This window comes from Ischnura elegans, chromosome 8 (genome assembly GCF_921293095.1).
Source record: "Ischnura elegans chromosome 8, ioIscEleg1.1, whole genome shotgun sequence".
NCBI classification, from domain to species: Eukaryota; Metazoa; Arthropoda; class Insecta; order Odonata; family Coenagrionidae; genus Ischnura; species Ischnura elegans.
In genome coordinates, this window is record NC_060253.1 from 64,163,330 (window position 1) to 64,184,372 (window position 21,043).

The following is a 21,043-nucleotide window of genomic DNA, read 5'->3' on the forward strand; positions in this document are numbered from 1 at the left end:
AAAAAAAGCACACATAACTAAAAATAATCGGATTCAAAGAAACTTGAAAAAGTTTTCCCATTAATCAATCCTGAAGCATCTAGAATGAGACGCTTTCTCACCTGAAGAATTAGATATTAGATTTGGCCATTATCGAAATAATTTTTTTGCATTGAAGCTCAGTGGAGAGCCGAATATCCGACGATCCGTCCGCTAATAAGGAGAACGCCCTCTCCTCCTATCCTTTCTTTTCCTTCCTTCCTTTCCCCAAACTGCCAGGGCTTCGTGCTTTCTTATAACCATATGTGACTATGGATGTTTTTAAACGTATCAAATCGCACAGTTGTCGGCACGGTGCTGTTGACGGCCGCCGTGGTCACTAGGGTGCCCATTTCAATCCGGCCTGGCGGTGCACCGTCTACGGAGTGAAATACAGGCAGTGCTACAATAATGCCGCTTTCTGACTAAACAACTTTTCGCCGGCCGCCGTTCACGTCCCTACGCCGTGAAATTCAGGCCCCTTTCAGACGAGACGACTCTCTGCCACGCTGTGGGCCGTGCCGTGAGCGGCGGCCCGGTCCCAGCCAGCGGCCTTGTTTAAGTCAACGAAATTGTTACATTAGACCCACACTCAAGGTTTTCCTGCAACAAGTTATCCAATAACGCTGTCTCGGCGGGGTAAAGTCCTCGCCTGCCAAACCGTAGGTCGCGGGTTCGAATCCCGCCTGGGTAGGTGATCCCTCTCCAGGGCATGGATGTTTGTGTTGTACTCTGTTAATATTGAAATCCCTCGTTGTAAAAGGCCGTTATGTGCTGTTTACGGGGGTTGTGATAAATAAATAAATAATCCGTCGCGGTGAGTCACTGGAATTGCTGCTCGGCATTAACGCGTACCGGGTGCGTGAGCTTGTATACCCGTTCTTCTGCAGCTGTGTTTAATTTCTTTCAGCACTTTTTATTCATAATATCTAAGTTCTTTCTTCAAGTAAGAAAGTGCCTCATTTTAAATATTTCAGGATTGATACATGAGAATCAAAGAGAGAGGCTGTGATAAATTTAACGGCGAATTCTGGAGGAGAAATCACTAGTGCGCGCGATATTACGCGGATGCATTATGTGCGAGACTAAACGAGCCAATTGACCATGGAATCATAATGAGTTAGAGCAAATGGACGTCGGCAGCATTAAACAATGAAGGCTTTAATAGATTATGACTCGTTAGATGTGATATTTTTCGCTAATTCACCTGAAATCGCAAGAAACGCGAAATTTAGTTTTTTTTGCCGATTTCGCGTTATTTCATACTATTTTGCGATATCGCATCTCCCGAAGTTCACGGACATCTACTCATTCGTGATTCTCCCCCGTGATCCAACAGATAGATTCCAAAAAGTTTTTAATAAAGCTTTATCTTCCTGCTCTAATTTTATAAGTTAGCCTCTTAAATTATATATCATCTTTAGGCAATTGCCTGGTTTTTCACGAAAATATAATATTAAGAGCTCCATCATTTTGTCACAGAAACTTCAACACCTCACGTTACAATCCAACTGCAAGCTAGTTCCATTTGACGTAAAAGATATATTTACTTCTGTACCTGTACAAAAAACCTTATTACTTATGAGAGACTTACTGAGAGACTACAACATTTGACAACAGTATGTCTTGTGCACTTTATCATCTAAAGGCCATTTTACACGGGGCACGGAATTGCGCAGGTTAGAGCTGCATTAATTTCTAAAATGGCGTGGAATTGCGCGAATGCATGAACAAAATTAGAACGGGCTATTTTGCCGTCTCGCATCCACGCATTCTCGCATGTGTTCTAGCAATTCACCGCTTTACACGACGCAATTTAGATTGCGCCTTGCACGTACGTCAGATAGCGCAATTCCGTGTACCGTGTAAAACGGCCATAATGGAACTGTGTGCCAACCAAAATTATTTTTGTACAAAAGGAATATTTGTCACTAAACGGACGGCCTTGAGAAGGGGTCCCCCCATTCACTGGTAATAGCCGAAACATTTCTGTTATGTTGACTACATCATCTGCCGCTGGACTGGAAGTGTCAGACAATTTCACATTGTGCTGAATTTTTTATTATTAATGCTGTATTCAGTTTTCTGGAGATCTTAGGACAACTCGGATGTTTCTATCTTCTTTGCATAATGTGCCTCTTAGAAAAAAAAACAAATTCGTCAAGGTTTTCTTCAGTAGTGGAACGCTTTGGCTATGGGAGGGGATTCACCAGGCCTTTCTATCTCCGGAATCTTGCCTGGGCCTCTTAAAAAGGGTAAAATACTCTTGTAGCACCATTTGCACAACCAGATCAAGTCAAATGGACTCCCAGTACGCATGGAGCACATAAGTAATATGCAATGGTTTACATCGAAAAATTATAGAGACTACTGAACTGAACTTATGGAATGACTTTGGAGTGTGACTGTACTTTGATAGCTGGGCAGCTTCACCGGACAAGGCATGTCCATCAAAAAGTAACTTTGATTGTGAAGGTCTTGTTTGCTTCCGTGAAAGACATCATCAATGGAGCAAAGGTAACCTTTATGGTGGAATTGCAGTGTGGCTTCAACATGATCAAGAAGCTGATCATGTTTTATAGTTTTAAGGATAAGAAAAGGGTTGAGGCAAGGTTTTGCTCCTTCCCACGTAATTTTTAGTGTTTACATGGAGAAACCCATCAATGATATCAAGGAGAAGGCTTTGGGTGTCAATAAACACACAGAAATAATTAGTATGGTGTGATTTTCTGACGACATAGCAGTTGTAGCCAAGGCAGTGAATGATTTTAAGAAGAATTCGACTAATATGAAATAAAGAACAATGGCCAGATATAGTCTGAAAACCATTAAAAGGAAGACTAAGATACTAGTATGCAGCAAAAGAGAGGAGGCTATAACAAACATTTATCTAGGAAAACAAAAGCTTGAAGAGGTGAAAGAGTTTAGTTACAAAGAAGGCCGAATTACCTCTGATGGAATAAACGAGGAAGAAATAGTCAGTAGAATAGTGCAGACAAAGAGGGCCTATAACAAACAGAAGAATCTTCTTAAGGCCGTTGTACACTGTACACGGAATTGTGCAATCTGACGTACGTGCAAAGGCGCAGTCAAAATTGCGTCGTGTAATGCGGCGAATTGCTAGAACACATGCGAGAATGCGTGGATGCGAGACGGCAAAATAGCCCCTGTTCTAATTTCGTTCATGCATTCGCGCAATTCCACGCCATTTTAGAAATTAATGCAGCTCTAACCTGCGCAATTTCGTGCCCCGTGTAAAACGGCCTTTATAGCTGAGAACACAAGCAAAGAAGTATGGAAGCAATTCATCAGATGGTACATGTGGAGCATGTTTCTCTATGGGAGCAAGGCGTAGACATTGTCTAGTGCAGAGAAGTCAAGAGTAAATCTGAAATGTAGTGCTCCAGAAGAATTATGAAGATAAATGGATTGATCGAGTAAGTAAAGATAAAGTGCTAAGAAGAGTGAGAGAAAAGTCTTCTAAAATTCTCAATGAGAAGTCATGTAAAAACTTGAAAAGAGAAGACTGGAAAAATTGATTATATTTTGAGGAATGATAACCAAATGAAAAAAATACAAGAAGGGAAGGAGGGCAAGAGTAGGCCCCGAATGAGTTAAATAGAACAGGTTTTTTTCATAGTATTCTACCGATTAAGGTAGGTTTCCATGGAGTACCAAAGAAGTGATTTGGGAGCCTCCCTTTACTTCCAGCGCTGCCTTCTCCAATTCACTGTTAGGCCTACTCCCTTTCCATCTATCTAAAATTCCTCTTCTTTTCCTTCCCCTCCCTCGTTTCCCTATCATTCTACCCTCTAAAACCATTTTCAACATCCCCTCCCCGCTGAGTAATCCTCCCATCCATACATTCTGTCTCCTCCATACATATCTAAAAGCTGTCTATAGGCCATTATGTCTCCTCGCCAACCATATCCAGCACTTCGTCATTCCTTTTCCTCTCCGTCCATTTCACCCTCTCCATTCTTCTCCATACCCACATCTCGAATGCCTCCAATCTTCTTTCCTCAGTGACCACGTTTCCGCACTGTAGAGAGCTACACTCCAGATCAAACTCTTCACTAACCTTTTCTTTAAACTCTTACATAACGAAGTTCCCTCTCAGAAGTTCCCTCCTGTTCATGAATGCCTCCTTTGCTAATGCAATTCTCTTCCTAATGTCCTTATTACTGTATCCATTTTCCTCTAACGTACTGCCTAAATAGTTGAACTTCTCAACCTGCTCAAGTTTTCACCTCTCACCTTTATCTTAAATCTCACATTCCTCGCTTGTGATGCTTTACAAAACCGTACGACCTTGGTCTTCTTGTGATTAATCCTCATCCCATAGTCCTCGCAACGCTCGTATAACGCATCCACTAGATACTGAAGCTCCCTTGCTTAATCAAACTGAATTTTAATACTCAGTGGCAGTATTTGCTGTGATATTTCGGCGGATATTTTATATATATATGTTATGGACGTGGATGTATTATGTAGTATGAGCTGCACAATATATGTGGCATTAAACATTGCACATATCCCGCATACATTTCCCTTTAACGATGTTGTTATAAAAATATTGCGGGAGGTGGGAATGTTGTTCAAATTTCCCTCCCACTGGTACAATAGAAAATACCGAAACTCAATTTCCAAACTGCGGCGAAATTGGCGCCGCTCCATCAGTTGTAATGCTTTTTAATCCGACTGTACAAAATTGTGGTGAATATCACTTTGAGATCTTGTGTAATTTTTTTTTTTATTATTTCCACTACCCCCGAAAACAGCACAATGAGGCCTTTACATCGGGAGTTTTTAAACAATCAACAGCAGACGATAACACACACCCATGTCCTGGAAGGGGCAACCTATCCAGGTGGGACTCGAACCCGCGACCTTCGGTGTGGTAGTCGAGTAATTATCTCCGCCGCCACCGAGGCCGACTAATGCGAGCTAATAATGGTGGAGAGGCAGCACGAATAATCGGAAAACACGAATAATCCAAACTTTCAGTTGAATATCATTTAATTTTCATAATACATATAAATCAGCCGATCAAATATTATATACGCACATCGCCTGTTATTTTAGATTGCTTTCCAGAATCATGAAGAGCTTTCTTTTCCCGACCTCGGATCTTTTTAGCTGCGAGAACGATATTGTACTCGCATTCCTACTGCTACGTGAGATACCTCGTTTCTGAAAATCACGCATCCGTGGCTGCAAGATCACGGATTCAGGAAAGTGGTTTCCACGAATGCTTCAAAACCACTGTGAAACATCAGAAACTACATTTTCAGGCACCATGCCGCATAGTTACATCTCACGCACGTGATGTAACTGCTGCGGGATGCGGATCTGTGATCACTGACTGCGATTGCGCACCGCGATGCTCGGTAAACAGGAGCACAGAACTCCCGTGAAGGCAATGGGTGCACAATCATGCCATCGCGCAGAAGCGGTTATAGGAAACCAGCACTTGTGGAAAATTATCAATGCAGGCGAGTGCCCTACTATGATACATGCTATCTGTAAATCGATTGACTATTGGGAGTTTGTCGGAGACGCATCAAGGGAACGGGATGATGAATTAAGGGGTCAGTAGTACATTCTACGACATGCTTTATTCCGCTCTACCAACCGACTGACGCCTCCTCCACGCGCCTCCCGTCCGCGCAACCGTCGTCCGCCTCGTGTATGCTGACCCATCATCAGCACCTTCCCACCCCCCCCCCCCTTGAGGTGAGCGTTCACTCCTACCGTGGGATTGCGAGTCAGCAACAGCGAGTGGCGAACGGAAGTCGACGAGATCATTCCCCCCCAAGGAGAAAAATTGACACCCTGGAAATTTTTCTATAAATCATGCAACAATCTTAAAATGTCATTGGAAAGTCCAGCCATCATAAATAATAAAAATTACTAAATGGTACAATCTTCACTGGCAGATAATGAAATTAAAGTTGGCACTAAATATTGATGATCCCCATTAATACCTAATCAATAACTCGCCCTGTTTCAGATCCACGAAATCCACAGACAAAATATTAAGAAATCCCATAAAAACCCACATCCAAAATTCACAAATTACTCCCTCAACCTTCACCACAATTTCTTCTGCAATTAAAATACAAAGGAATACACACAAAGACATTTCAAATCAACACATTAGTCCAATGTTCTTCACGAGATAAAATAACCATCACAATCAATCACTCTACACCCCTACCCCAATTCGATACCCCTGTCACATGCCCATCTTAAGCCATAACGCCACAAGTATGCCGTGATGGCTCCCAGCCAACAGGCTAATAACACAATTAACAGCGTAAAGCACACCATCTTCTTCTTCGTACACTACTTGAGGGGGCGCAAATTATAACCCGCTTCTATGGGGGAATCGCTCCTCTCTCTCTCCTCCCCTCCCTGGTCCTCGGTTGATTCGGAGGGAGAATTCGGTGGTCCTCGGGATCTCAATGCATACTCTGGGGATCTGGGCGGGAGGGGCGGTGGCAAGGGGCAGGGTGTGCGCTCGCCGAAAGCGTCTTGTTCTTCAGTAGTGGTCATCACAAGGGGGTTTGGGAGGGCAGTGGGGCTAAATCTTCTCTCTTCTTCGCTATCAGCTGTGCCGGCTGGCAACGTGCTGTCTGCGGGGCCTGGCGATGAGGGGGGGTCAGAGCGGGAATGGAGAGAGATGGCTGGGGTGAAGTCTCCGCCTTCCTCTGCTAAGAGAAAAGCGTCGGTGTGTCGGGGGCAAACTTCACCATCGAAATCACTCCATTCCCCCAAACTTTCCTCTTCATTTTCCGGCGCACTTTTCCGTGGTCTTCCCCTCTTTCTTTCCCCAGTGGGAGGGGGCGGAAGTGACAAGTGGGTGGGATGGGGCTTAACGCGATCACGGTGAACAACCACTGTGCGGTGCTGCAGTTGCAATTTTAAATTAACGGGTGGCAGAATTTCAATTACCTTTGTAACGTTTCAATGAGGAACTTGCATGGGTCGTAAATTGCTCTAAAAACTATTTTGAATAAGTCAAATTGATACATTAGCTCGCAAAAATACCTTCAGTTTCTCCATTCAGCATCAAAAGAAATAAAAAAATTGCATTTAAAATCGAGAAAAATTTCTCTGAGCCGACCACTGCGCGAAGACACCCGAGCGTTGCCGAGGCCAGGCGTGACGTCATAGGTGCCTAAACAACCGTAGGGAGTAGGGAAATACGCTGAGCGCATGGTGTAAAATTTGTTTTGAGGGAGTATTTAGCCGCTCATCGTCACTTTATTTTGTTCTGTTATTCTTGGGCAAGTTTTCCTATTGCTATTGTGCATAGATTATTACTTGGGATATTAATAATGCGGTATCGGGATGATAAAGTACAAGCGTTTCACTTCGCATGTTTTAGTGATCAGAAAAATGGATGATAACGTTGCCACTCGTTCGAATAGTACACCTGAAATTCATCTACATCTACATAATACCCCGCAAGCTGCCTAAAAGGCGTGTGGCATGGGGTGTTAGGACACCAGCCTTTTTTTAGGACACCAAAAATTGATGCCACGACCCTCATGGAATTTGTTAAGACAAATTATTGCTATACGTCGGCGGCAAATCGAGTTGTAAAAGAAACTTTTAATTCTGGAGGATAACGATCGTAAGATGTGCTGTTGACATTAGAGTAAGCTGTGCTGTTGAATTTGGCAACACCGAATTAATGGAGAAGGTAGTCCTATCCGTCCTACGGTACGAATTCACAGCAAAACAGTCTGCACACAATCCACATGTGAGATCGCGAATCGGTTCCGCTGCCAACACACACACAAGCTATAACCTATTTAAATAATATAGGTAAATCCATAAACAACATACAAGCATATACCATAAAAATATAGTGGGAAATAGGCAAATACTCTTATCAAGAACTGGATGTCACTGTCACATTCTTATATTCATCACGTACAACTTACAATAACAGAACTCGTTATGATGAAAACAACTATTTATTCACTGATTTAAACCGTTAAATTAGCCCACACAAGTGACACAGGTGACTTTTCTCACTACTATTCGTTGAAATAATGGAATAACAAACTTCACTCACAGTTTTTATTTCAATAGCGTGATCGTGAAATGTCATATCTACGGTGAACAACGGAGATTAGCACGCCACTGACAATTTTTACACTACTGTTAGACACTTATCGATAGCGTAATAGCACTTTTTACAATTCAATCATGATGGAACACTGATAACTCTTGGCCGATATTTTTCAACCTTGTCAAACTTTGTGCATTACAACCACCTGCACTGTGATTAGTAGTAGCAGTTTAACGGGAGATGTCACGTTGAAAATAACACTATTTTGGCACAAAAATGTTCCTAGATGTCTCCAATCAGCGAGCAAAAGTTGCATTGACTGGAATTCACCCCATAATACAAGCACATACAGTCCTAAACGACGAATTCTCCGGTACCTACGAATAAACGGTTGAAGTTATTGTATATAAAAGCTAAGTGGACATTAGTAAACATCAAAATCGTTCTAATTACATACTTAAATGAATGATATGCCGTCGATAACATCAACTTACAATTAACGTATCCCCCTTCCAATGGCCGTGGCTCAGACTCCTACAACGATGTTATTTAGGTATTATAAAATTTTTGGTTTAACTGCTCCAGTTTTATATTTGATGCCCTTACTCAGATATTAATATTATAAATAATGCAAAATATGAGGGCTTCCAAGCCTCTATCGTCGGATATTTATCTTTAAATATAAAATAATCAACACGTCTAACAAACGAAGCTCTCACAACTGCTGGCAACTATTACAAACAATCACAACAATAGCTTCGCGTGATGTTTAGGCACCTTTGACGTCATCGAGGCTTCGTCGGCAGTGGCTTGGGGGGTGAGGGAGTTTTTCCCGCGCTTTAAAATTCGTTATATTTATCATTGAATATCTCGCGAAGGAAAACTCAGATTTACATGCGGTTTTCTTTGTTGTATTCAGAAAATAATTTTCTGTCCGCCTGTGAAATAAAAAAAATTCATGCAAGTTCCCCATTAATTTCACTTCGTTTTCACGTTACTTTCAAACATTTTATTTCACTTTAAAATAATACAAACTCGGGAGCAGGGAAACACCCGTCCACCATAATTATCACAATCCGAGTCCTCCTTTTTCACTTCTTCCCAGCCGTCAACAAACCCAACAATTACCTCACTCCACCTCTGCTGCTTATTATTGCTTTTATTTCGTCACACCAACAACCAAAACAAACCACTCAAAATTAGGTGTTACACCTTGTAAGGTCCTTTCCAAGGTTTGTGAAATTTCTTTGCCCCCCACTCCTCACCGTCGGGTCACTCAAGTAAACGAGGTTATTCACCTGATAATGTCTTTGCTTGGTGACCTTCGCAGACCTAGCTTGTTTCCGATGAGCCTCCCCACTATTTTTATTAAATTTTTCCCACATTTTAAGCAACCTTTCGTTTAAAGTGGCGACGTAAGTGTCGTCCAAAATAGGGTGATCCCGCACTGCACACTCAAACGGACCCCTCATTTTCCTCCCGAAAATTACCTCATATGGAGAGAACTTAATGCTAGAGTGCCAGCTACTATTATATGCTGAGACAGCGTAATCTACCCAGGTATCCCAATTGCTTGACTTACAGTTCAAGTAATGGGAAAGGATTTGGGTGATTGTTCGATGCACTCGTTCCACTCTCCCATTGCATTGAGGGTGAGAAGGGGAAGTTCTCAACTTGGAAATTTTTAAAAGTGCGGCAACCCTTTTGAATAAGTCGGATGTAAAATTACTTCCCTGATCGGTGAGGAGTCTACATGGCACACCAAATTTAAGTATCCAATCCCTCACTAGAGCCACTGCCACTGTTTCTGCCATCTAATCCCGCAAGGGTATCATTACAAGGTACCGCGAAAAATGGTCGATTATCGACAAAAAATATTTATTTCCTAAATCAGTCCGCGGCAAGGGCCCAACAATGTCCAGCGAAATAAATTCAAATGGCCCATCAGCCATGGGCAGAGGGTGTAAAGGGGCTTTGCCTCTTCCATACGGGCTCCTTTGCTGACACATCACGCAACCCTTAACGTACTCCTCGCAGGCCTTTTTCCAACCGGGCCATCAGTACTGGTCTCCTACGCGTGCCCTCATTGCCTTAAATCACAAATGACCTGACATCGGATGGTCATGATTCTGTTTAAGAATTTGTACCCGCATCTCTCTCGGAACAACTATTTTGCACTCTCCTTGATCGATCTTACAAAGTAGGCCATCACGCATATCAAACCCTGGTTCACTCATCAGCCTAGAACACTCTTCATCTTTTGTCTGCGTTCGAGTGCAACTTCCCTGGCTTGTATTCCACTGTATAGTCCTTTGGGGTCCTTTAGCCCAAACAACCATTTTAAGGCCGCGTGGTCCGTAATAATTTTGAATTTTTGACCAAATATATAACACCGGAAGTGGGTCACAGCCCAAACCACAGATAGTAACTCCTTTTCGGTAGTTGAATAATTAATTTCGGCTGCGTGTAGCTGCCGGGATGCGTACGTGACAGGCCTCTCGACACCTCCAATTTCCTGTGATGACACCGCCCCGATTGCAAAGTTGGAGGCGTCTGTCGATGATAAAAGGTTCATCAAAATTTGGATAGGCCAACACAGGGCTAGTGGTCAGGGCCTTCGTTAGCGCTCTCATCGCCTCATTGCATTCCGGCGTCCACACGAAAGCAACCCCCTTTTTCATCTTGCGCGTCAGCGGGCGCGCGATGACTGCATAATCATTGACAAACCGCCGATAATAATTGGCCAAGCCAAGGAAGGATTGCACTTCCTTAACGCAGGTGGGAGTCGGGAAATTAACAACGGCTTCTATCTTGCTAGGATCAGGCTTCACACCCTCTTTGCCGATCACGTGCCCCAGGTATTTGACTTCCTCTAACGCGAAATTGCATTTTTCTAATTTCAAGGATAGTTTGGCCTTTCTCAATCTCAAAAATACCTCTCTTAGCCTAGAGACGAGTTCCTCCATGTTCGCCCCAAAGAAGAAGACGTCATCTAAATACACGAGGCAGTGCGATGGCTTCAATCCACGCAACACACACTCCATCAATCTTTGGAACGAACTAGGGGCATTCCTAAGCCCGAATGGCATCCTAGTATATTCGAAATGGCCATTATGTACGTTATATGCTGTTTTTTCTTGTGATTCCGTGTGGATTGGAATTTGATAATACCCTGAGGTTGGGTCTAATGTCGAAAAATATCTACAATTGCCTAAGTAGTCTAAAGTTTCGGTGGTGTTGGGGAGTGGGTAAACATCGGGCGTTGTTACTGCATTAAGGGCCCTGAAATCTACACAGAACCGAAATTTAGGAGCCCCGTCAGCAGATTTTTTCGGGGCAATTACCACAGGAGAGACCCATGGGCTTTCGCTTGGTACTATCACCCCCGCCTTTAATTGCTCTTCAATGAATTTCTCAACTAAGGGCTTTTGATGATGTGGCAAACGACAGGGGCGCCGATAAATTGGGGCAGCGTTTCCCGTCGGTATTCGGTGGGAAATGATATCCGTCGCCGGGGGTAGGTCAGTTTCGCAAAAAATTCCCTCAAATTCTCGCAATAAATCAAGTAATTCCTCCCTCTCCCGACCCTTCAAGTGGCACAGCTTATTCTCGAAGTCTACTCTTTTGACGCCTTCTACTGTTCTCACTAGAACGGCCTCGTCATCAGCAATTTCCTGTATTTCTACTCCATCCACCCTACATAGTGTAGCCACCTTGGTCCCTTTTGTCAAAGTAAGCGCCCCTTCGCCAAAATTTGCTACTTGTAAGAGTGTTTCCCCTCCACAGAAATATTCCCAAGACTGCGGGCGATGGCACAATTTTCTATCTCTAGATCCCCGGGTTCCGTCATAAAGATATCGCCCTCCTTGACGCCATCATCTTTCGCTCTTATCCTCGACAATCTTTCGCACTTCGCGGGTATTACCTCTGATTGAGCCAACATCACTGGGATCTAGACTACTGCGTCACGTGGCCCTTCGCTCGCTCGTGGAACTCTCGTTAAAGATTTTTTTTGTCGCACATCACTACCTATCAAAGGAATTTCCCGTTCACCTAAACTCAATGTCTTCCTTACCAAATCTACAACACCGTACACTAAGCTGTCACAGCAAGTAACAGGTAGAACTAACTTTACTGCTAATGCATATATAATATGATCAGCCATGTAAGATTAACCGGGAATTAAAAAAAAAAATTCTCTGGAAAACCTGGAATTATGCATGAAATTTTGCTTGATTGCTTGAAAACATGCTTTGATTGGCTTGACATCTTGTAGATATTCATGGATAACTCCATTTATTTATATTTATTTTTATGGTTCAAGGAGGACAGCCATACTACCCCCCACAGCCTGGCTACCCCCAGCAGCCTGGCTACCCTCAACAGCCTGGCTACCCCACACAGCCTGGCTATCCAGCACAGCCTGGAGGCTTTCCCCCAGGTTATGGAGGATCTGGTCCACAGGGAATGATGCCTGGTCAGGTACCATATGGTGCACCACCCCCAGTCCACCCAGCAGCCACTTATGGTTCATCTTATAATGAAGACACACTTATGGGTGGAGATAATTTTGGATTTAACACCAAGACAATCCGTAATGCCTTCATCAGGTAAAAATCAAAGGTTTTATCTGTAATTAAGCTTACAAGGAGACATCGCGAGAGTGATGTTTGGGATCTGAATGCCAATGTTATTTTTAGGAACTAAATAGATAATGTAGAAAAAGTGTCACGGCTTTCTTCCACATAGGCCCGGGTAAGAGAGATATTTGCATGTAAAGATTTCGTGCACAATGACTTCCCTTGAGTTATCACTCCCTCACAAGTACTGCCGTGGGGTGGGCTAGTGCACTGGCTTAGGAACTGGTGTAGCGTGTGTCCTTGGTTTTCACTTTTTTCACTTCTAACCTAACAAATAATTTTATTACACTTTATAAACAAGTTTTATCATTTAAAACTCGGGTGTAAAAAACAGCTGCACACCGTGACTATTACAATCCCACTCGCTCTCTTTGCCGTTCACAACAATCTCCGTCCACCATCACTTGCCTCATTGTTCCTCTCCCACCAATTGTCACATCAACATTCTCCAACTCAACTCAAATAAAACTCGAAATTAATTGTTACATATTGTTACCTAGTTACTTGATGAATTTTAAAACGGACACCATAATAGGGGAAAAAGATGGGTAGAGATATTCATTTATAAGAGTACTGTTCTGACTTTCAATAATTTTTAAAATTTCTAACTGCTCCCTAGAGTCCAGTACACGGCGGTCATTGCAAAATTTTAAAGTACTCATTTTAAAATCGCTCCTAAGGCAGTTGCATATTAAGTGTTTAGCAAAAATTCCTTTTTTCATTTTTGTTATGTTTGGAAGCACTTAAATGTTCTTTCTTCCTGATTTCAAAACTTCTTCCTGTCTGTCCCATGTATACACCATTGCAATAGGGTGGTTTCCTATTATTTTTTTATTGCTTTAATCGAAAGATTATTACTCCTGGAGTACGTATTTCACGCTTTTAGATTTTTAAATGACAACATCTATTTTTCGCGATTAAATGAAAAGTGAAAATTTTCAAGCGCGCAAAAAAGCGACGCTTAAGTATGAATGCCGGGAAATATATCCGTACGTCGTATTTCTCGTTCCTGCTGCCGCCCTGTGAGGTGACCTTGAGGGAGGCTTGAGCTCTAATACGACGCAGGCTGCTAGCGGGTAGCTGAGTACCCTGCTAGCTGGTAGCGCTTGGCTTAAATAAGGTTTATTAATACCTTATCAAACGAAGAAAACTTTCCGAACTTAGCCAGTTTTAATAGGTGATTATTAAGACATGTTTCCCTGAGCTCTGTGCCTCATGCATGCATTGGTAACCTCAGACGATGTATAACTCCTATCCTCTCGTGTAGAAACTAGGTCCCTGTGACGTCATGCGGAGTGGAATCGCATGGGCACCAATCTGGCCTTTTTCAAATGAGGATAAAATTTGACCCATGCCATTCGTCTAAACCGGTATTTCAAAAACCAAATAATTTGTGTATTATGAATACACTAATGGTGGGTAACGAATCGCAATTATTGCCTTTTGTTTTCTTTGATGAAGGAAACTACCCTATTGTTGCATTTCAATGAATATACTCCACAACATCCAACTTTTGCCACCAAACATAAGGCCTACCCAAGGATTTCATTTTGAGAATGGTGGCCAGCATGCTAATCCCTCAAAACTAAGGATCTCAATTTTTTAGGGATAATCACCCTATTACCCCACAGTATACACCCAGAGTCTGCCCACACTTCAGAGTCTGCTCAGCAAAGGGTCACTTTTGAGTCTCATGGGAAATATCTTTTCCCTTTACCAGGAGAAACTCTCTTTCACCTAACTCTGTGTGTAAAGAAATCTTTCATATCAACTTCCTCTATCTGTAAGGATATCTTGAATGACCATCTGGTACTTTAATGCCTGCACTCTAATGTACTGGATTTGAAAATAACCTGTAAAGGTATGTCCCAATCAGCCCAGTGCAACTCCCGAACTCTGGTAATGCCAAGCGATATCGTCCTTAATGTCACCCGGCGATGGTTTCAAATATAGATGGCAGCACCAAAGCTCGCCCGTGTGCTGCTGCTATTCATTTACCTTGTTAGGACTTAGCGGAAAAGGCTCTTAATATGAATATATATCTTTTAAATACTGACTTAAGCGCTGAAACTTATTTTCACAATAGGGAAGTGCACTAATTTTTTTTTATTGCTGAATTTGAAAGTTTAGCCTAAAAAAGAAACATTAGTATAGTCACTTTTATTTTCTGCATCTGGGGTATGCACTTTAAAACGTTTTGAAAGTCGGAAAATTTCATGTTGCCCTGAAACACAGTGCCTCCATATTGATTGAGATGTGACGTCACAAGGCAGTAGTCACCAGTGGAGTATCGCTGTATTCCGTCGCCTTCTTTAGCGCGGCGAGAGTTTCCGGGAATCGGTGGAATTTGCTTCCTAAAAATGTCGTCTAGTACCGAAAACATGAATTCAAAATAGAATTATAAATGATTTTTGTTCCAAATTTCATCTCGACGTCGAAACAAAAGCCTGGAGAAGATATTCATTCCCGTGCCTTAAGCACAAGCTATACGGAATAAATGGTTCAAGGCTGCTCCTGACTCTTACCTATCGATGATATTCTGTTTTGAAGATCATTTGAAGGTATTGTAAGATTAAATTGATATTTATATTATAATAATTTACTTAATAGGTACCTCAGTCACATCAGAAAGTGTGTTGAGTCAAAATATAGCATCTTCCGCGTAGACCTACGTAATTTAAGTATAAATTGAAAGTAGTTTGGTTAAAGAATTATGGCGCGACTGTTTTTTTACACGACCGGGCAAAATGCGTACTTTGCCCATGATATGTGCATATATGATAACAAACGATTTTTGTTAAAGTTAATCTTTATTTGTTGAAATTAGTACATTTATAGGTGATACAGATATAAAGGTACACGGCAGGTCGCGCGGCGTAATTTGTACTCCACTGGTGACGGGTTCATCTTGCTGATCTAAAAAATTAGCTACAATACCTCGAACTTTGAAAACTCGCAATATAGGCAGTCAAAGTACATTGTAAGAATACACGAGACCATTATAGCCCAGAATCTACGTACAATGTCGAAATCCTTGGTTTTCAAAAGATTGACGTATTTTATACGCCAGCGCGCCCGGTCCAGGGTTATCAACTTTTATTTCATCCTATTTGTTAATTGAAATTATATTTCAGAATGGTTCTTTTAGCACTGCTACTGAGGTAAACTGGTAGGTACTGAGTACAAGGTACTGAGGTATGTACTGAGTAAGTAAACTCCCTTTGGAGTAATGTGAATTACAACTGTTCGAGATATATGACATTTTATATTCACTTTGTGTTCTTATTAATTATGCCTGTACGCATATTGCTGCTTGCCGCGAGCCTTTAATGGTATGTGCTCTTGCAAGAGTGGTTTTCATTTTTAATGTGGAAGTTGGTCAATATAAGCAAAGAAAAAATTAACATTTTAGCGCACACCAACCCTTGTAGTCATCGTATCTCGGCGTTTTTAATGACACTGCTAAAATACCTAAACGCCATAATGACGATAAAAAAATTGTCTCATGTCAATGATTGCTGCAATTATAATTAATGATAAACTAGACGCCGTATGATCACAATGAAGGCAACAAAAAATAATGCCATGACGTGGGCTTGAACCACGGTCCTTCAGGTAACATCTTCCCCTCCACTCGTGCACGCTACCACTACCCCAACCGACCCCATTCGAAAAACGTGGATATTTTAAATTTATATATATAATTTGTAAAAAGTAACGCATGAAAATTAATTAATTACAGCCTAACTAACGCCCTAATTGAAAAATATGCAGCAAGGTACGCGGTCTCCCCTTGTTAGCCTTAACGTCTCGCATTTCTATGGAGCGTTGAACCTGTCCTCCTTATTCAAAAATTCAGTAACCATAAATACATCAAAGTTTGGTAAACCATTTATAAATCGTTGGAATTTTCCTTCTCCCAACCAAGATTATCTTTTCTTGAACCCATCCTGGACAGCGAACCATTGCAACAACCAGCCAGCTCGGAAATAAGGCTAACATCCCTATTCTAGTAGCGAAGGGCGAACGTTCCGGCCGGCGTGAATACATACGCAACGAATAAGTCTTGCAGCAAACGTCTGAAATAGGTTTATTAGTTTGACTCGGTTCTTACAAAAAAAAGTTTTGGCATGATAAATGGCATTGTGCCAAAATATACCCAGCGAAAATAAATTCCATCATGCATTTATTAAAGATTCAATGTGCTATTCGTACTACTCTTTCCAAACTTGAAGTTGACACGTAAATGAATATTAATATATTACGCAATGATGAAGTCGTTTACTCAAAAGAGAAGCAGCCACATATATAATCTGAAGATATTTTATGACAGCAAAAAACGGATACCCTCAAATTCTGTAATTTTTCCATGCAATAATAGTGGTAGAACTAAACGGTGTAGAAGCTGCCTTCTGCTACTGCCTTGTGACGTCACGGCCAATATTCAACATGGACACCCGTTTTCGCGGCCTTTGAATTTTTCCATATTTCAGACGGTCATCTCGAATCAAGTATTCACTATTAGGATTTAAACTGTGGTTTTACGACATTATGTTATTCTGAACTCTAATTTAAAAAATGTGTTTGGTGCATTTGAAACACTAGTGCACTTCCCTATTAAAAATCTTTATTCTATGAAATAAATGCGTGGAGAACCATGAAATAAGCCCTGGAACATGACATTCTCTACCTCATTGCATTCCATCCGCTAGGCTTCAAACAGATCAATCAATGGCGTAAATCAAGCACAAACTCTACAGAATGGGATTATAGCTAATACTTATCGTAAAAGCTTATCAGTGGAATTCAACTTCCTGAGTTATAAGCATGTAATTCCAATTCAAGGAGATTATATCATGCTATGAAACAGTCCCAGACTAGAGGTGATAGTATTTTATCAACGTATGTTATAAAAGAGGTTCTAAACAACAAATTTAAATCCTTTATTATCGAATCAAACCCTGAATAGCATTTTTAACACACTTTTCTGCGATAGAAATGTGAAAAACCTAAGTGTAGGCCCCCAAACTTCGCATTTAGTGTATCATTAAATATCATCTTCTAGGATTTCATTACGTCAATGAACAATGTAAAATTAAGTACAAACTGCATGGATAAACAGTTAATACTTATCTCAACAGTTTATCAGTGAAATTCAGCTTCTAACTGGTGAACAGGTAACTCCGTTTCATAGCATATGTGATGCTACGAAAGTGAATGCTAGACTGGAAATAATAGGGTGGTTTCCTATTATTTTTTTATTGCCTAAATCGAAAGATTATTACTCCTGGAGTATGTATTTCACGCATTTAGATTTTGAAATGACGATATCTATTTTTCGCGATAAAATGAAAAGTGAAAATTTTCAAGCACGCGCAAATGCGATGGGTAAGTATGAATGCTGGGAAATCTCTCCGTGTGACGTATTTCTCGTTCCCGCTGCCGCCCTGTGAGGTGACCTTGAGGGAGGCTTGAGCTCTAATACGACGCAGGCTGCTAGCGGGTAGCTGAGTACCCTGCTAGCTGGTAGCGCTTGGCTTAAATAAGGATTATTAATACCTTATCAAACGAAGAAAACTTTCCGACCTTAGCCAGTTTTAATAAGTGATTATTAAGACATGTTTCCCTGAGCTCTGCGCCTCATGCATGCATTGGTAATCTCAGACGATGTATAACTCCTATCTACTCATATAGAAACTAGGTCCCTGTGACGTCACGTGGAGTGGCATCGCGTGGGCGCCAATCTGGCCGTTTTCAAATGAGGATAAAAATGGACCATTGCCATTCGTCTAAACCGGTATTTCTAAAACGAAATAATTTGTATATTATGAATAAATATGTACACTAATGGTGGGTAACGAATCGCAATCAATGCCTTTCGTTATCTTTGATGAAGGAAACTACCCTATTGCACATCATAGTTGTTTTACTAATCGAGGCGGAAGGAACAGGATGAAATGATAAGACCCTATCTAATATACTAGCTTAAAGTGCCCTATTTCAACAGGAATAGAGGCTTCCAATAAACATTTCCACTGTGTTGTGGTCGAAAAGTTTAAGGCTGAAAATCTTAAGGGATAGATATGGAAATATAAACGAAGTCAATTCTACAGCAAAGAATTCGTCCTTTCCCTCGAAAGAGTCAAAAAACTTCATCGAGAAAAATTTCCTTACACATCGCACTTGGTATCTCAAGAAAATTGATCGTTCTTAAGTAGCTTCTATATTCGAAAGTTAGATGAAAAAAGATCACTCCTGTACAATCACCATAAAACTCCCCAGATGTTTCGGGCGAGCTGCAGTGCTGACATCTATGAGAATAATTTCTTGTCAGCGACAATAGCGACGACAGATGAAGCTTTAATTGCCCAGTCCTGATTATTCCTGAAGTCTGTGGTCCCAATACTGCCACCGGGGTAATTCCATGTCAGTTCATCCAAGCATGACACCCACCGACTCGGATTTTAATGAAACTTGGCAAGTATCATACTAACGTATAGGAATGAAACAGTGTAAAATATTTCTTGGCTATCTCTACTAGTTTTTTTTCACGACCATTTGAAGTTTGGGTGAAACTGCAGGTTTTTCAATACATGCGGTCTCCAGGGGCACTTGTACCTCCAGAGGGAAGTAATTTGTCTCAGCTATATTTTTCATCCAATTCCTATGAAAATTTGCAGATTCATTTTTAGAAGTCATGAGGATTCCAGATACTAATTGAAAAATATCCTAAGGGATATTGAAAATTCTCTAAACTCAGATGTTTCATAAGATTTTAGAAAATTTTGACTTGAGACAATATGTGAATCAAGCTAAATCATTTTTTATAATACATATTTCTTAAGGTATGCCGTATGACCCACCACCTGTAAAAATAAAATTCATGGCAATTTGCTTGCTTTGTTGTTAAAAAAAATTTATGTAAAAAATATCCTTTTCGCGACTCTGGAGTCAGTTTTGGGTCTTCCTGCAAGTGTGATGAAATGCTTGTGTTAACTGTTTTCTATGCCTGAGCAAACATTCATGGCATAAATCTAGTACATAATCATTGAAAAAATTTAAACATTTTTTATGTGCAGGTTGTTTTTGTCCCGATAACAAAAATTTATATAAACATTTTTAACTGAAATATTTTAAGGAATTCATAGAACTTACCCATCATTGCTGGGGATAACTTGACTGTTGCTGTACAGAAAACATCAAAACACAGGATACATGTCAATACAATTAATTAACTTTCTCTATTTTGTATTGACAAAAAAGGGAAGGAATTTCTTCTTTCTTCTGAAGGGAAGGAATTTACTTGCAAAACGAGGTTGTAAGCAGGGATGGCAATTGAAACGAAAATGTTTTGTTTTAATTGCCGGAAGGAAACAAAAAACAGAAGGAAACAAAAATAAGAGGGCTAGGTTTAGTTTCATTCCTGCACTAAATTAAAATCACCATGTAGTTTAGTTTCGACCCGGGACAAAACTTTACTCCCAGCAACGAAACTAAATTAGTCGAAGTTCTGCTGCTCATAGTTAAGTTTTGAATCCAGAAGTTGAGTGGAGAGGGATAAGAGGGAATAGTTTCGACCCATTGCGTGACAGAACGTAGATAGGTTAAAACACAGTGATTGAAGTTCAGTTTGCTTTCACCGTTCTCCTGTTTGTAGTCAAAATATACCTGAATATAAAACTGAATACCCTATGGATCTGATGGCGGTAGGCCAAACCTCTTCTTCATTCAACAATGCTTCGTACGCAGTGGGTTGGTCGAAACTAAACTATTCCGAGGTGAAGCACGTGGTCCCTCTAGTGTGAAACATTATCTACGTTTTGTTTCGTCCCAGAACTTTAGTTTAGTAGAAGTACAGTAGACTCCCGATTATCCGGCTGTGGTATATCCGTGCATGATTTTCACTTTCGCTCATTATTTTCCACTATCTGTAAAAAAAAGTCTGACATACAATCACCAGAATTACTGCATTAATGCTGGGATACGCCGGGCTTATTGTTCCTGTTCGAACCCCCTTTGTAAAACGGAAGCGATTGCACGCTAGCTGCATTCACGGGAGCGCCGTGTTCCTGTTTTCCCAGCTTTGCAGCGCTCGACCGTGCTCTGTGATCACAGACACACGTCCCGCAGTTGCAACCCGGGCAACGTGTGCGAGACGCGACTACATGGTGTGGTGCCTGACAGTATAGTTTCCGACGTCGAGCAGTGGTTTTGAATCATTCGTGCAAATCACTTTTCTGTATCCGTGATCACACAGCAACGGATGCGTGGTTTTCAAAACCAGGCCTTACATGGAGCA

The 21,043-nt window shown here is 41.2% G+C and overlaps 1 protein-coding gene across 2 annotated transcripts in view; it reads left to right on the plus strand.

The window, feature by feature from the left end:
* Positions 1-21,043, plus strand: part of LOC124163365 (protein lifeguard 1) — a 36,750-nt gene that overhangs the window by 13,828 nt on the left and 1,879 nt on the right. For both annotated transcript variants that reach the window (XM_046540234.1, XM_046540235.1), the window contains exon 3: positions 12,429-12,714. In XM_046540234.1, the coding sequence (XP_046396190.1) occupies positions 12,429-12,714 (286 nt within the window). The remainder of the gene's footprint in view (positions 1-12,428; positions 12,715-21,043) is intronic.